Source organism: Parasteatoda tepidariorum, chromosome 9 (genome assembly GCF_982258835.1).
Source record: "Parasteatoda tepidariorum strain Cologne lab strain chromosome 9, Ptep-v5.0, whole genome shotgun sequence".
Classification (NCBI taxonomy): Eukaryota; Metazoa; Arthropoda; class Arachnida; order Araneae; family Theridiidae; genus Parasteatoda; species Parasteatoda tepidariorum.
Genome location: NC_141763.1, coordinates 31764786 through 31783075, shown reverse-complemented (window position 1 = coordinate 31783075; position 18290 = coordinate 31764786). Strand labels below are relative to the sequence as shown.

At 27.3% G+C, this 18290-nt stretch overlaps 1 protein-coding gene across 2 annotated transcripts in view; it reads left to right on the top strand.

The window, feature by feature from the left end:
* The first annotated feature begins 64 nt into the window (after positions 1-64).
* The window catches only part of D12 (YEATS domain containing 2 homolog D12), a 41657-nt gene continuing 23431 nt past the window's right edge, over positions 65-18290 (top strand). The window contains exons 1-10 of one of the 2 annotated variants that reach the window (XM_021147006.4): positions 65-424; positions 1158-1266; positions 2120-2217; positions 3021-3104; positions 4896-5093; positions 7184-7278; positions 11466-11633; positions 13303-13414; positions 15031-15075; positions 16710-17500. In XM_021147006.4, the coding sequence (XP_021002665.1) occupies positions 1173-1266; positions 2120-2217; positions 3021-3104; positions 4896-5093; positions 7184-7278; positions 11466-11633; positions 13303-13414; positions 15031-15075; positions 16710-17500 (1685 nt within the window). In that variant the 5' untranslated portion in view covers positions 65-424; positions 1158-1172. Of the gene's footprint in view, positions 425-476; positions 586-1157; positions 1267-2119; positions 2218-3020; positions 3105-4895; positions 5094-7183; positions 7279-11465; positions 11634-13302; positions 13415-15030; positions 15076-16709; positions 17501-18290 lie in introns of those variants that run through there. The other variant, XM_021147007.4, reaches the window with a different exon arrangement.

The window sequence follows — 18290 nt, the reverse complement described above, 5'->3', positions numbered from 1 at the left end:
ACATTTCATTCCATTAAAAAAGCTGCAAGTATGATTTTTTAAACAATAGTTGCTTGTAGCTCTTAACTTATGTTTGAGTTGAGTTGAATAGTTTATCGGCTCTATGGAAAGTTTGCTTGTTTTTTGTTTTTTTTCTGAATTTCAATATGGATTACGCGACTCACAATGTTTGAAAACAATGCTAGAGTTTATTTCTGATCCAATTAATATCCGCAATTAAGCTGATAATTATAATTTATTATTTGCGAAGAAACTGCTCTTACTAAATCGATTTTACTTGCTAACTTATAACCTTTTCTTGTTGTAAAGCAATAGAAGATTTTTTTGCCGGTATATCCGGTAGCAATTAATTGTCAATGAAACCCTGTTAAATATTAATTATTGTTATATTTCTTTCCTCAAAGATAACTTTATTTTAAGAGAGGTAAGTATTGTGATTTTTAATTAAGTTTCTTAAAGTTAAATTTTGTTAAAACTCAAAGAAGTTGATGTGCACACAGTTTTATGTTGAAGTTTACACTCGTATGACATATCATTTTCTAAACAGTTGTCCTTAAGAATCCATTAGATTATAATTATTTTCAGGTACGTAATTGTCTTTACTTCATATTCAATTGTTCGAAATTTTATTAAATACAATTGTAATTGTGGCAAAGTTATGATAATATGTATAGAGATAGATATATAATCGTGCGTGTACGAGAAAGAACAGTCATTTTCTTTAATATTTATTATTCATAGGATAGTTATGTAAGAGCCATTTTTTATGTATTATCAGTTAAAGAATATTTCGGTTTATTTTAAGTTATGAATTGTTAAATACTTTTTGAAACACTATACAAAAAATCTTACTAATTAAGAAGTAATGGTGAAAATTTCTGTATTGAAACCTATTTGCACTATTTACCATCGCCAAGGGTTCCTTTTTTACTTGTAAATATTTAAAAAATTATGTGTGGTTATTTGACCTAAATCATATATCAAATAAAATTTCTAAAATTAATTTGTCTGAAAAATAATTTTAAAAATTTATAAATACCAGCTATATTCATTGTGATGATCTATTGTGATTTTTCTTAATACTTTTTTCTAATTTATATATTTTTTCTAATTAATTTTTATCTTAAATATTTATATCTTTTTTAAATGTTTTAAAGTGTCTGAGAAAAATCATGGCTGCTAAAAGAGAATTACATCTTGATCCTGATTATGAAGCTTTGCCTCCTGAACTACAAGAAAAACGTGTTAAACTATATGAGGATAGTGGTATGTAAATTTAGCATCACTTTATATACCAATTTGGATATTTTGTATTATGTTGTATCGGAAATTGTATCTGTGTTTAATAATGACTAATGCCCAATCTAATTATGTAAAAAAATATAAGATTGTAAAATCAGTTTTATCCTTTTAAAAAAGTTAGACATTGGGCCTACAACACAATTTACTTTATATATCTTTTTTTTAAAGTTTTAAAATTAATTGATTAAAATTAATAAATTTTTTTTTTTTTTTTTTTTAAGTATGAAAAATAATATAATTTTGTACTTATCTTAAAGCTCTAGTATGAATTGTGCTTAGTTTCAAATTTAATGCAATTTAACCGCTACATTAATGAGATTGTAATTAATGTATAGGTAAATGTCCTCATGAAATTAATATTATTACCATTGTTAGTCATTGGATCAACCTGTGAAGGGACCAAGGGTGTGCAATATCAGCCCTGGTTTAATGGCTCTACCTCAAAGTGCTAAACTTTGTGTGCTGGTCATCGGGCTACCAAAGCAAAGGAGCCATCCAACCTGCAGATGATCAAAATTCTATCAGCATGTTTTTGGATCAACCTCAGGGATGTTTCCTAGACCATCTTTAATAGCATTTTCTGCAATACTCATGAGGCATAAATGAAAATTGCAATGCCTAGTAAATGGTTTATTTGACCAAATTTCAGCCATTTGAAACTAGATATATATTAATAGTATCTCATGAGTCTTCAGCCATTCTTATTCTATTACCTTGGAGCTTTATTTCTTTTGTTAGCTTCACACATATTTAAATTAAATCTGAGATGAAGGTTATATTTGTTTAAAGTTTAAGATTTTTTTTCTTTGTATTTTAGTGAGAAAACAAATGCAGGAAAAAATTGTGAATGTGTTAAAAGAAAATTTTGAGCAAGAAATAAATTCAAAAGATGCAGAAATAGATGCTTTAGATGAAGTAAGTAATGTATATATTTTTTAAAAATATCTAACTCTTTAATATTATTTTTTGTTATAAAAACATATGTTTAAAAGATAATTTAAATTTAAAATTTTAAGAAAAAATTTAATTTTAATGTAATTGTAAGAGTTTCTTTTGTGGAGAATTATACTAATTACAGATATTTGTGTAATTGCTGTATGAACTTCTCAATTTTGACACTATAGCTTACATATTTAGTATAGATTTTATATAATTTATTTCAATCATTTTAAAATCTTTTTTCTTCAGCTTCTTTTAAAGGTAGAATTATTTGTATTTAAAATTATAGCATATGTGAATGATAAATAAATGTTTAGTAAATTTTATGTACTAAAATCATTTACCTACTGAAAAATAATTTGTACCTAAATATTATTAGGTAGTTATTTAATTACTAGACAAAGTTTCTCCAATTTTGACAAAGATTCTTACATATTTTGAATAGTTTTTATTTTGTATATTTCAATCACTTAAAAAAATGTTCTTCATCATCTTTTATCGATCCAATTATATTTATCTAAACTAATTTTGTATAAAAATTATTTTAATCTTAATTTAGTTAGTTAATAGGTAGTTATTAACACGTAATTTATGTACGAACTTCTCCAATTTTGGCAAAGTTGTTTACATATTTCAAAAAGATTTTATCTTCTGTATTTCAATCATTTGAAAATTTTTTCGTTTGTTCATCATTGTACTTAAACAAATTTTATCCCAAATTTATCTATTGTTATCTATATTTATTATTGTTTATCTGTTATTTCTCTTTTTGTCATTAGAACTTATATACATGCCGAGCAGTTGTAGATCGACTAAGAGCCTGTATAATTACAAAATTTTATGCAAGTTTAGGACAAGATCAGGTATAATTTTGGTTTTTATTTTCTATATTTAATTGTGCTACATTTTAAAAATTGTCTTTCATTTGCATTTCAGAAATGTCTTTTAGCTGATGATTTGATATTTTGGGAAGTTATGAAATATTTTGTCTGAGTCTTTTATGCTTAAAGGACATAATAGCAAATTAATGGAAATTTTACTAAATTTTGCACAGAAAATAAGCTATGAATATGCCCAGAAGCAGAAAGTGCCTAAAACTGTGACGTACGTCGCAGAACAAACTAAGTCCTGCAGAACAATTTGTATCTTGAATAAGTGAGAGCGTTTTCCCGCGATCCCCCGCCCACCTGCCTCCCATAGTTTTGCAGAAAAATCCCCAACCCTAATCTCATACATTCTCTTAGTATTCGGACCTTCATATCATAGGCATTTTATTAATAATTCATCATCGTCATTACCAAAATTTTGTACTTCAAAAGTGATTGAAAAAGTAACAAATCAAGAATGTTTGCCTTGGTTTAAAAAATAATGTAGTGTATCTGTGTATGATCCTGTATTTTAATAAATGAAAATATAGTATTTTAACGTAAAGTTGACTTTTTTTTCGCTGTGAAATGCTTGCAGAACATTTGTATAAATTAATAAGTCCTGTTGCAGAACATTTGAAAATATTCTGCTTATGGGTGAATATGTCTGAATTTATAAGTTTTTATAATAAATTTCATAGTTATAAGTTTTGTATAATGAAAATTAAGTCCTGTGTGTAAATTTAAATATCTATATGTATATATACAGGGCTCAAAATTAATGGTTGTCAACTGATCAAGGACTACTAAATTCTGACTCAGACCACCATGATGTAGTATTTAGTGGTCCCTTAATCTGGTGACCAATTACCATTAATCTTAAAGTATGCTAATTGATTATTTTTTTTAAAAATTTTAATTTGAAACAATGATCACATTTCACTACAATACTTGAAATGATGTTTTGCATTTTTTCTATTACATTTTTCCCAAAGATTTGGAAATTAGGTTTATTGCTTAGAGTTGTAAATTTTCATATTTTTTTGTCTTATAAACTATTTTTTTTAAAATTTAACTCTTTAAATATTTTTGTGTTTAAAATTTTAAAGGATAAACTTTACTATTTGAAGAAGAAAATCTTATTAGTAAGACAGATTTAATGGTAAATTTTTTTTATTACATGATATTTCTGTTAAAAAAAATGTTGGTATACATTTCTTATAGTTTTTTTCTATTGTTATTTACCAAATATCAAAAGATATGTTAAATTTTAATCTGAAAGTTTCTCGTTTATTTTTTAATGGGAAAAATGTGTATGCCAAAGGAAATATTTTTTTAATTAATCTAGTAATAATTTCTTAGTTCTTTAAATTATTGCTGCATCTAATTAATTGTTTTTATTAAATTATATTTTTGAAACGCATTTTTTTTATTCAATAAAAGTTTAATATATTTTTGCCATTAAGTACATAGTTAAAAGAGGAAATTAAGCTTTATTGCTTTAAATAGTATAAATAAATGAAAATATAACTATAAATGAGTAAATTAAAGCAGCTTGAATAAAGCACAGCTTGATTAACTTGTTCTTATTCAAGTTTGTAATGTTGTTGTCAAGTTAAATAAAAAAAAAAAATTATAAACGATATTTTTTGAGCTACTTATGAATAAAGCATAATTTGATTCACATTATGTACTTCATGCATTCGTAAATAGTATATTTTATAATAAACTGTTTTAATCAATCTTTTTTTACATATATATTTATATATATTTATCTTGAATCTTTAGAAACCAGATCAAGATTTTGTACCTTCATTGCATCCTACCATTAAGAAACATATGGATAAAAGCATCTTCCCCGAAGGGAAATGTGAGCATGTGATGAGGCCTGGCTCATCTAAGGAGGCTGATACAGTATTTATAAATGGAAATGTTAGAGATACTGTGAGACTAACGTGTAACGATTTAAGTCAAGACAATAACAGTGTAAGTTATTTTGCTTAGATTTCCTTTTATTAGATTAAATTCTCAATTTCATTAAATTTTAATTTGATTATCATTAAAGTAAATAGTTTAATTTGTTTCAAAAAAGTTTAATCTCTTTGTGTAGTCTTTTTTTTTTTTATTTATTAAGAAATCTTTAGAATGTAGAAGTGCATGCTGTGCGTTAACCCCTTAACTGCCGAGTAAAATTTACGTGATTCAGTCCCCAGTGCCACGGTTTTTCGCTCAAGTGCACTTTCTTACACAGTGTTTTGGTGGGGAAAATGATGCACGCTTTGCGATTTAAAAACAGTTTAATTTTACAAGACAAGAAATAGGAAAGAAAGAAAATACAAAATTTAAATTAAATAATAAAAATACAATATAAAAGATGTTAAAACTTAGCTGTTGTATGATAAATCCTGAAACATGGTTAGACACATAAACCAACATCACATTCATCGCACTGATAGCGGGATTCACGACGAATTTTTTTTCTTGAACAAACAGCACATTTTCGCGATGCATTTTTCTTTGAAGACGTTGATGGAAAGAATAAAAAGCACCAAATACATACGAGAAACAAAAGGGAAAAATAAATACACACAAGCAATTAATACGATATCACTTTTCCATAACATCCTTTTCCCATTCCCCCTCCTCCGAAATTAGTAATACATTCGCAAAGCAAACACTTTCAAGTCCATTTTACTGCATTCTGAAGTAGGGGGTGTAGTTCTATTTATAGCAGCGCAATGCAAAGCATCGTACTTTGGGAAAGCATATATATACGCCTGCGGCAGTTAACGCATCGTTTGGCCGAGACATATATATATACGCCCGCGGCAGTTAAGGGGTTAATAAAACTTAAAAACTCATGCCAGCAAGAGAAAGTAAAGAGATAACCAGTATAGATCAAATAAAAAAATTTTTCTAGCTATAAAAATAAAAATTTTGAATTGAACTAATTTTACAATAATAGTAACAATAATAATGTAACAATAACAATGTAACAAATATAGTATTTTCAGTGGAATCTTTTTCAATATTTAACATTTGCAAACGGACACCATAATAGCATTTGCAAGATAGCTTATTAGGAAATTATTTAGTAAATTGGCATCTTCCCATGGACTTTGAGATTCCATTATTTGTTGTGCAAAACTAATTGTTTTTGGTAGCATGACATTTTGTGAAGAGGTTGCAATTTTAAAGATTAAGCAGTTTCCAAATCTGTTGGCGAATGAAAAATAGATTAATAGCTTTTCATTTTCAGTTTTTTTTTTTAATGAATAATTCTTAGTTTATTTTTTAAATAGTCTTATTGTGCTTATGTAATAAGTAACATTTTTCTGCAACACAAATAATATTTTGTTCTGATATATTTGTTCAGTAATAAGACTGCACCGGGATGTTCTGTTGCAGAAAGTGTTCAATATACAGGGGTCTGTCCAGGCCGAATTTACTACCATTTAGCGGTACCTTTACACATTCAACTTTAGGAAAAACGGTAGTTTCACAAATTAAATTTTTGGAAAATTTCACAAAATACTTTTTCTTAAAATTTTATATTTGTAACGATAAATCCATATTTTTGTGTTGATTTTTTAATATAATTTTTAATTTTTCACAAATTATTTTTAAATTTTCACAAAATAGGTACCTCACATAAAAACCTATACAGACCCCTGATATATGTGAGTGTCCCCTATTCCAATATCTATGAATGTTATCGTCTGATAAAAAAAGTTCAATATCTATGAAACTTTTTTCTTTCATACAGCTTTACTTATAAAGCACATTGATTACATTTCTTGCATTTTCTGTATTTGTTCAATTACCTAGACTATTCTATGAGTCTAGGAATATAGTTAAACTCCATCACTTTATCTAAAAGTTTTTTTTTTTTTTAAATTTTATCTTTGACAAATTTAAATGGTATTTTCTGAAATAAAATGGCTAAAAAATTTCTGTGGTCAGAACTAAATATTTTGTTTGAAAATTTTTGTTCAGTTTTTAAAACACAAATGTTATGTTAAAAATATATTTACCATTGCAGGATATTCAGTAGTTCAATTTTTTCTCCTTATTAGGTTTGTAATTCTAATCATGTTTCTATGACTGATGATAGTTACAATGTATCAAGATTCAAAACTAAATGCAAGATTGTTGTTGGAAACATTTCCAAGTATGTTTTTTATTATATTTAAAAATTTTTTATTATATTTATCTATCCTTTTATTAGTTTAAATTATTGTATATAATTAGCTTTTTGCTTTGTTGTTTTTAAGCTATTTTGGGTTTTTACTTTTAAACTAGTTGGTTTAGTTTAGTGCACTTTTTATATTTAAATTGAGGTTGTTGTTTTCTTTTAACAAACTTATCATCAAAGAGAATTATAAAATGTCAGAAATAGCATTTTGTTAAATTTTCTAACATTTCTGAGAACTTTGTTTCTGTCTGTTAAATTATGGAAACTTTTGAAATGGTTGAAAAAATTCTATTTTGTGTTTACCAAACTTAATTTGATTAGTAAATAAATTCAAATCAATCTTTCTTCTTTTATGAGCTTTGTTAACAGCGGCATCTTTTCATCTGGGCAAAAGAAAGTTATGAGACCCCTCTACTTCAAATGATGTCTCAAAATTTCTCAATGCTTCTTCAGGGATCCGGCGAAAAGTGCTCAATGCTTCTGGAGCTTTGTTAATAGCGGCATCTTATGATCTTTTCATCTAGGCAAAAGCAAGTTATGAGATCCCTCTGCTTCAAATGATGTCTCAAAAGTTCTCAATGCTTTTTCCCCACCAAAAATTATTTTAATTTTCTTATCAATTTGAAGACTATTTAGCACATTCTGTGGATCCCGGCAGGTTTACTTTCAAGCAGGGTTGGGTTTTTGACGTCAAAAAGTGGTTTTTGACATGACAAGGGTATAATACTGGTTTAAACCGTCAAAAACCCGTCAAAAATGTCAAAAACTAAAGTTTGCCAAAAAAATATATAAACTTCAAAACTACCAACAGTTGCCATGTATTATATTGAAATTTAATTATACTATAGGTAATCAGCAGGTTTTAAAATATTTTTTAATTAAAATTAAGGTAAAATAACAGATTTAAAATCTCAGAAATTTATATTCAAATGCATGTGCAGAAAAATTTTGCACAAAATTTTTTTAAATATTTATATTTTGAAAAAAAAAAATTTTTTTTTGATACTTAAGAAAATTAAAAGTTTATTACTATGCATTTTTGACATATAAGGAACATATAACTAATATTTATAAGGAACTTACAAGTTATGTTATACCGAATATCTTTATTATCCAGTATGTTAATTTGAATTTAAAAGTAGTTATATTTGTGAATAATGATAAATATAATTCATATTGTTTATTATATTTATTTATAATTATTACACTTATCATTTTAAAACAATTTTTACCTCTTAATTTTTCCCCCCACTTGTATTAAGAATACAAATAATGCATATCTTGAAACAAGAAGTAATTATTCAACAGCTGAATATTTAGATATTCAACAAAACTATGTATATAGTATTCAGCAAAATGAAATTCACAAGTATTTGGATAAACTAAATTTTCAGCATAGTAAATGAATAGGCTGAATATACTGTAAATCGACACTAACTACTCTGTGTATTTAACAGAAAGCACTTAAATTTGTATTGTTTTATGTTAAAAAGATTATTAAGAAGATTTAAAAGAATATTAAAAAGATTTTTCTTTAAAAGATGTCTAATGTGCAAAACTGCTAATGTTTATCTTTAAAAATGTCTAATTTTTAGTATAATCTATACTATACACTAAATTTGGTTATAAATAAATTTCTTAATAATATCACTGCAGATTTTCAAAAACACATGAAAATGAATACATAATATTACAAAAGATGTGAGCTTTCAAAAGTACAAGATTTTGGTTACTATTCAAAATATAAGTGTTTCTTCAAAATTTTAAATTTATTTTTTCTAGAACATATTTAGAAACACTATCCTTTATAAAAAATAAATGAATTTTATGTATTAATTAAATTTCACATATGAATATAGGTTTTTGACATTTTCGACATTTTTGACAGTGAGGTTTTTGACGTGACGGTTTAAACCATGGTTTAAACTGTCAAAAACTGTCACATGTCAAAAACCTGCCAACCCTGCTTTCAAGGAGGTATTAAGCAAGTTTCCTATTAAGTGATGGGTAGGTGTTAGGAGGTGTGAACCTGATAATTAGAACCGACTGAAGACAAAAACTCTTATTCGGTATCATATGACTAACTTGAATATCTGTGTTAATTGAAAAATTATATTCATTTATCTGTACCTATAGCTAGAATTATGTATTTATATCAAACTTTTTCCAATATTATTTTTATATACATAAAAAATATGTTTTAAAGTTTAAATAAATATCCTTGTAGATTAGTTAATTATTTCTGTATCTTTAAAAATATTTAAAAAACGATGTGCCGTGTTAAACTTTGTTATTAGGGTAACTTTCCCATAAACGGATTACTCTAAAAAACGGGCAATTTTTCTGTCCCTAGAATGTCCGCTTATGACTGCTGTATTATATATATATATATATATATATATACTCATAAAATAAGTTCAAAATGAAAATAAAACAAAGGAAAATTACAGACACATGAAAAAAGGGGAAAAAAGAAAAATAAGAATAAAAAAAAAATATTAATAATAATAATAAAAATCCAAAAAAAAGGGATAAATTTTTTTTTAAAAAACGAGAAAAAAAAGTTATCCTTTTTTTTCCAAATTTTTATTATTATTATTTTTTTCTAGATTTTTTTTTATTGTTATTATTTTTCTTTTCCCCCCTTTTTTCATATGTCTGTAATTTTCCTTTGTTTTATCTTCATTTTGAACATATTTTATGAGTTCTATTTACTTGCAGCTTATGCGCAATAAATAAAACTTATTGTTTTTCTTAATTTTCTTCATGTTTTTTTGTATTTATTTATTTTGCTTTAAATGTATGTATGTATGTATATATACAGTGAAACCTCCTGTTATGGACACTCCTGCAAAACGGACGCCTCTCAATACGGACATATTTTTAATTCCCCGAGAATCTTCTATGAATAAACCATTACGTACATTCTCCGCAAAGCGGACACTCCCGTAACTGGACGCGGACAGTCATTTTGATCCTGTAACGTTTTTTATCTCCACAAACCGGACACTACTTTTTCTAAATAAATTGCAAGATAAAAAAATACAACTTTTCACCATTTTTAAAGCATGTAAATAAAACTTTTGCCTTATCCATAACTAAAAATATTGTTAAGCTATTTTACCACCGAAAAATCAATCTTTCTCCGGTCACCTTGTCTTATCTTTGTAAAGAAAGCAGAGAAAATGGTACTGCACTCCTGTAATAATTCTGACATCGGCATCTTTTCATCTGGACCACACAGGTTATGAGACCCGTCAAGTTGAAATGACTTCTCTCAATGCTTCTTCCCCATTGAAAATTTCTTTAATTTTCTTATCAATTTGAAGACTGTATTTAACACAACTGGGGTAAAAAAAAAAGAGAACAGAAGTATAATCTTAGAGTTTTTTTTATATAAATGAAACATTTATTCAGACACTTGATAGCTGATCAATTGTGAATAATCATCTCCATAGGTAGTCATGACTTACAGGTATGCATTACTTTTTCTGTGAATCATGGGAGGTTTATTTTTCAAGAAGGTATTACCATGTTCCCTATCAAATGATAAGTAGGCGTAAGGGGATGTGAACCTAATAATTGAAACGGAATGAGGACAGTACGCTCCTATTTGGTATCATATGTCTAACTTGAGTATCCATGCTAATAGGAAAATTATATTTATTTATCTGTAGCTACATCCAGAATTATGTATTTATATCAAACTTCTTTATATATTCTTTTTTATCTTTCTTATTGTTTAAATAAATATTCTTGTAGATATTTACAGTATCCTTGTAGATATTATTTAATTATTTCTACATCTTTGAGAATATTCTAAAAACAATTTACAGTGTTAAATTTCGTTATTAGGGTACCCTTCCCGTAAACGGACAACTCTCATAAACGGACAAATTTTTTAGTCCCATGAATGTCCGCTTAACGGAGGTTTCACTGTATATATATATATATATATACAGAGAGAGAGAGAAAGTTTACTCTTTAACATCTTCTATTGCGTCTTAAAATTGTTCTTTTTTTTTTTCTTCAAATTTTAATTGAGTAAAGCAAGGCTTGTATTGATTGAAAGTAACTGTGGCTATCTTTACTATATCTATAATTTTTAGGGTCTAAATTGTTTTTTACTGAGGGTTTTTAATAAAAGTTCTTATTTTATTTAGATTCATTCCTGTGTGGCAGCGTAATGAGAGCGATCAATCTACTCATAAATGGATGGTATATGTCAGAGGTGATAAAGATAAAAAACCAGACGATGTTGATGTAAATGTCAAGAAAGTCAGATTTTTGTTGCATCCTAGTTATCGGCCGAATGATATAGTTGAAATAAAGTATGTTTAGTTTCAGTGTATAAAAAAATTATTTTTGGAGTTGCATGCAATTTGCATACTAAAAAGTTTAGTATGCATTTTAATAAACTTAAAACATTAAATCCTAGTGTGTAGTATATTACACATCTGCCAAATATTAAGTAAACTTTTTTTTTCCTATTCCAAGCATTTTTATCTAAAGATTTTACTGAATAAATTAAGTTTGTAAAATTGATCATAATGTGCTCTAAAATCTGGAAGATTGAGTGGTTTTATTATGTCATTTCACATGTTCTTCCAGTGTCTAGTTATAGTTTTTGAAATATCTATCTTTAATATCATTATCTTATCTTTAACTTTTCGAAGACACAGACAGTGTTTTATTGCATTTTGGTGTAGCAGTTTTATACTTAATTGGTTGATTGTAAAAGTTTTTTTTGAAAATAATAATTACAATATGTTGCTTTAATTCCTCATCCTTGTATTTTTGCCTGTAATTCAGTGATGAATGATCAGGAATTGGTAAAAAAGGAGAAGTTTACAAGCTTCTGTTAACTTTTACATGTCTTCATTGCAAAAATTAACTGTCTTATAAATAAAAATACTACTACTAAAAATTAAACTCAGTATTCAAGAAAAGCCGTCCCACTGAGTTTAATCCCAGCCGTCAAGAAAAGCGCGTAAATAAAAGTTATCAATACTACTAAAGTAAACTCAGTGGAGCGACAGCCCATAGAGGGCCAAGGCCTACTGTGCCCATCTCAGTTTTCTTGACCTTGTGCTCTGGGTTGCAGGAGCAGGTGTTCCGGTCAGGTGGTCAGCCGAACGCGGAACCCCCCAGTGTTTAGTTCCCAAGCATGCTTGGTACTCACTTATCGACCCACTGAAAGGATGAAAGGCTGAGTCAACCTTGCCCGGCCTGAGGATCGAACCCAGGACCTGTGGCACGGGAGTGTGAAGCGCTACCACTCAGCCATCGGGCGTCAAATAAAAATACAATCCCTATTAATAAATACAGAGAGCTGAACTATTTTTTATTTTTATTTTCTGTATTTATAAATTTTTTAAATTCCTTCGAAAGATTGTTTTGGTTCGATTTCAAAATTGAAAAGTAAAATGTCAGATTGGTTAAAAAATTAGATTCCCTTTGTGTCATTTTGAAATTTATAAAACCTTTCCCATTTTTTGGTCTGTCAAAATATTAGCTTGCAAAAAATAAATAAATAAGTGTTTAGAAAAAGGAAAATCTGACAGTCAACAGTCAGTGGTAAAATAAAATCTTCATTTCATGAAAATAGAATAAAATTGAAATTACTATGATAATAGGATTGTAAAAATAAATAAATAATAATTTTATTAGTAGAGAGAAATCAAAATTGTCCTACATCTATATATAATTAAGAACTTACAGGTGGACAACTAGTCTAAATGCTGCACCAGATGTGTGAATTGAACTGTTTGACTTAATATTTAATTTTAAAGACTAGTATTAACAAAATTTCAATCTTCTTACGAAATAATTTTGAAGTAATAGTATTTAAAATATTTTCAATAGCTAATGAAATCTTTATTCAATATTCTGTAAGAAATGAAATCTTGCAAAGAATTCTGAATACAGACTTCTCTTTGTGGAAAATTAGAAGTTTACATTTAATAGTTTATTGCTATTTACGATATTTATTTTTTACAGCTCTCCACCTTTTCAATTGGTTAAAAGAGGCTGGGGAGAATTTCCTGTAAGGGTGCAACTTCATTTTCATGATACTCGAAACAAACCTGTTGATATCATTCATAATCTAAAGGTAATTTCAATGTTTTTAATGTTTATTTAATTTTGAACTGTGCATAATTTTATAAGGAACTAGTTATTTTTTAATTTATTAAACTATAAAGAATAAAATGAGTGGGCCATGTCCTCAGTATGTATGAAGATCACGCCATGAAAAAAATCTTTTAGGCTAAGCCAACAAGCACTCTAAGAAATGGAGACCAAATTTGACATGATTAGATGGCTTAAGAGTTCCACTGGTACTGCGGACAAAAAGCTGCAGAATATTTGCAGGTAGTAGACTAGCCTGGAAAATACTTCTTGGAAAAGCAGGTACCAACCCAAGCAGGTCGCTAATGAAGATGAAAAGAATGTTATTTTTTTTAATAAAATCATTCTCATAATTCTTTTGCAAAGGCACAAACATAGAAGTGTCTATAAAACTTTGTAATTTTTATTGAAAAATTTAATAATGTAAGTTAAATATATATTTACGTCAATGGTTCCCAAAAGGTGTTCTGTGGAACTGTTTCGTTCCATGGAAGGGTTACAGTGGTACCAAGAGTCAGGAACCTTTGAACCTTTAATTACATTTATATCCAATTAATGATCCAATACTTATTTAATTTTTTGGTTATTTTTATGAAATTATTTAAATAAAATGCCAGTCAAAAAGAAAATAGCTAAATTAAAAAAAAATTTCCTTAATAAATGCTTGATTAATTTATGTAATATGAATTTATTATGTAATTAATTTATTATGAAATTATGTAATATGAAAAATAATATTATTATGATTCTGCACCAAACATTTCACTTACAATAAAAAAAGACACTGAAAAAATATGTTCTGCTGATAACTATTGTCATTGCTTTTTCTTCATTTCAGCTGAAACCACAATTCAGCTTATTTTATACTTTTCAATTACAACAAAAAACAAATTCACATCTAGATTAGAAACTAGATGTCGCTGTAGATATTTAAATTCAACGCTTGGTCATAAATCTTAATTTTAAGACTAGTATTGAAAAAATTTCAATCTGTCCGTTAAATCTTTTTAAAATACGAGCATTTAAACTATTTTCAATAGTTAATGAACTTAAATTACAACTTAGGTGTTTTGCCAAAAGAAAATGAATCATTTATGGTTCAATAGCAAAAAAAAAAAAAAAAAAAAAATGGTAACTGCTGATCTCTATTCTGACCCTAAATTACAAACTGATCCAATTGATGTTAACAAGGCAATCGACACTGAAGAAAGGGAACACGCTTTTTTTCTTCCTCCAAAGGTTTTTATTGACTTCTCACACATTAACTCAACATGTTGCACTAACTTTTCTTATCTATTGTATAGAATTGCAAGAGAGATTATACGACTTTTTTTTATTATATCTTTAATTGAATGATTAGTTTTTGACTGTTCCTTCATTTAGAAAAGATTGAGTTCTGAGTTAAAAGAGTGAAACATTTTGCAATGAGACTGGCATAAAATCAATGTTATTTGTTAGTATCATCTATAGCTATAGAGTTTGAGCAAATTAACAATGATTTCATTGTCTGTATAATAATAGCATGTAAAAATTATTAACTATATTTGTAATGTTTTACATATTTATATTTTTAATTTAAATTCATATATTTTGATTTAGTTGGACAAGACTTTTACTGGCCTTCAAACTCTTGGTGCCGAAACAGTGAGTTTTCCTTTCTTTTTTCGCCTAAAAGATTTTCTGTTAATGAACCTGTATAAAGACTATTAGATTTGTTGGTGAAGCCAAAATTATGATGTATATTCTGCCAATAAAAAATGAAAGAATACTTTGTAAACTAGTGTTACAGTAATTTTTTAAACAATTCAATTTCATATTAATTAGAATATTTAAAATTGAAATTCAGGTTAAGAAATATTTTAATGAATTTACACAAGCAATTTTAAATAGTTTATGAATATTTTATGAATAATTTATGAATATAAATTGTTTACTAGGTAAAAGTTTTTTTCTAATATTGAGCTTTCTTGCTTTTATAGATATTGCTTTATTTAATATCCAAGGAAAGTTTCTGAAAATTAGAACCAAATGGATTAGGTTATTTATGGTAAATTAGTTCATGTTGAATAAATGTAAATACTGGTGGTATGATTTCTTCAAAATAGGCACTACATAAAATTTCATCAAAAATAGTCTAAACCTTCCCTAAATATTTCTACTTGCTCTTTAAATTGTTTCAAAAAGATTTATTTTTTAAAATTTAATGTTCAAAACAAAAAGTGTTTTACATTGTTGTCCAAAAACATATAAAGTAAGAAATTTAAATTTTTGCTTTCACTTGTAGCGTTGATGTATTATTTATGCTGCATGAAAATAAATGAATATAATAATGTAAAATTATTGTTCCAAACGACACAAAATTGTCTCAATAGTGAGTAAATTGCAAGGTTGCCAAGTTTCTGCCGAGGTGGTTAAAACCACTTTTAGAAACCGGTTAAAACTGGCATGGCAGAAACCCTTTTCTGCCACATTTGTGGCAGAAATTTAGAAAATGACATAAGAGTTAAGCACTGAGATTGACATACAATGGATAATTCATAGAAAAACATTTAAATGTTAAACGAAGTAACCGGTGAAATTGCTGTTTACATTTATGAATCAGTAAATCTAACCAATTATATTACCCCTTACGTACAGCAGAGATTAAAACTGTTATAATAATTGGATTGTTGCCATGCAAATTATGTCTTGCAAAGGAAAAAAAAAACTATATGAAAGTAGCTCTATTCAGTTACATTAAGAGTTAAATGATAATAATTACTGAATTTCAGAGTTTAATATAATAAACTGAAATCTAGTATTTATATTTATTATATTGCTTTATTTTATATAAATATTTGATATACTGCACTGCACTCTTTATATTTAATGTAATCAAAATAATATATATTTACAAACAATGAATTACAGTTACATAGAGTTACATTTTTCAGTTTACTTAAACAAAATGTCAATAAGCAATTACTTGAACTAATATAGACGTTTTTCAAGTTTCTGCCAGTTTTTACCGGTTATAACCAGTTTCTGCCACTGGCATGGCAAAAACCAGTTTCTGCCGGCAAAAAGCCAACCCTGCTAAATTGTTCCACAAGAATGAGAGATTCAATGATACTACTGGCAATCTTTCTATTACTTTATATATTCATTTCACTTTACGTATACATTTTGCTTTATGTTTTACAATAACAATAAAGTGTTAACGCTATTTTTTCTGATTTTTTTTTAATTGCATCCATAACAAATATCAAGTTATATATTAACAAAGTTATTCTTTTTAGATTGTTGATCTACAATTATACAAAACTGGAAACTCTTTTCCACCTCCAGCTACTCCTAGAACATCATTCAATTTTCCCATATCTGATGCATCGAATTCAACTTTATCTTCCACTTCCTGTTCAGAAAGTGATTCTCTTCACACCCTGCCTGTTAAAATGGAAATTGACATCGATTCAGAAAGCAATGCAAACGATTCCACTGTCAACAAGAAACTTTTCACTTCCACCGAATCCAATAATGTCCTTCAAGAAGGAATTGAAACCAACTTGATGTCCAACAACATATTTTCAAGTGAAGCTGATTCTAAAAACAACACATTACTAGCAAATAATCTCCCTGTAAATAAAACACCCGTGAAGAAAGAATCTGTACCCAACGGAATTAGTACTGCATTTGTTAAGTGTACCGATTCTGGTGGTAGAGTTCTTCTAGTCCCTCAGTCATCTTTAGTTTGCATTAAAACAGACAAGCTGAGTCCGAATAAAACTAATAATTTATTAAATAACAACCTGAAACCTGAACTGAATGTCAAAAATTCTAAAGTTATAGTTCCTTCTTATATACTGAAGGTTGTTCCCAATAAAGACAGTTCTCAAAAACAAGTTATTATGATTCCAATGTCTGATAAAAAAGTGAATTCTAAAGAAATTAATAAACCAATGCCTATTCCTAATGAAAAAAGTTTAACGAATAATAGTTCTGAAGCGAGAAGTCTTAGTCCAATTCAAGAAAACATCGGAGAAAGACGTAAACATTTTAAATGTTGGGAACAAGAGGTGGCCAACATAAAGTAAGTTTTTGCCTTGAGTCGAGAAATGTGATTACATACTTTATTTCAATATGTGTATTAGTGATATTGTATTTATGAATGTTAATGAGACGCTTCTTTTTTAAAGGGCTGCCATTTTTGTTTAAATGTAAATAATAGCTAGATTCTTTCACTTTATATTTCAAAATGAGGCTCTTAACAAAATTCTTCCTTTTAAAAACAGTGTCCAATCTCATTACTCAAATCATCAATTTACCTATAAAGAAAAGAAAGTTTTGTGTATAGTGTTTAATGAACTTATTACTTAATCAAATGATAAACCTTTTCAAGTAATTTATTATTTAGAATGTTTAATTTTTTTTACAGAATTAGGACCTTATTTTCACATATTTACAAAAACAGAACCTTACCTAAAAAGAATCTCATTTAAAATTAATGTTAGATTCACATGTAATTTTCATAGATTTACAAAAACAGGCCCTTTTGTAAAAAGTTAAAGATAAGCACTCTTGTTAAAAATACAACACAACTAACAAATCAAAACAATAAAGTACCTGCCAACTTTTACTCTTGCCAAAAATTATTTTCCTTACTGGTAGTGACATGAGAATTTGAAAAATCAATTGTATGGAAAGAAAAATTATAATTTGCCAGAGCTTAAACACCCTTTCAAACAATAATCATTCATTTGTATATGTGTTTAATTTATTGATATGCAGTTAAGGTTAAAATCATCTTAAATTAAATATATAATTCCAAAATGAAATAGAAAGGTAAAATTTAAATTTTACCTGAAATATAAAAGAAACCT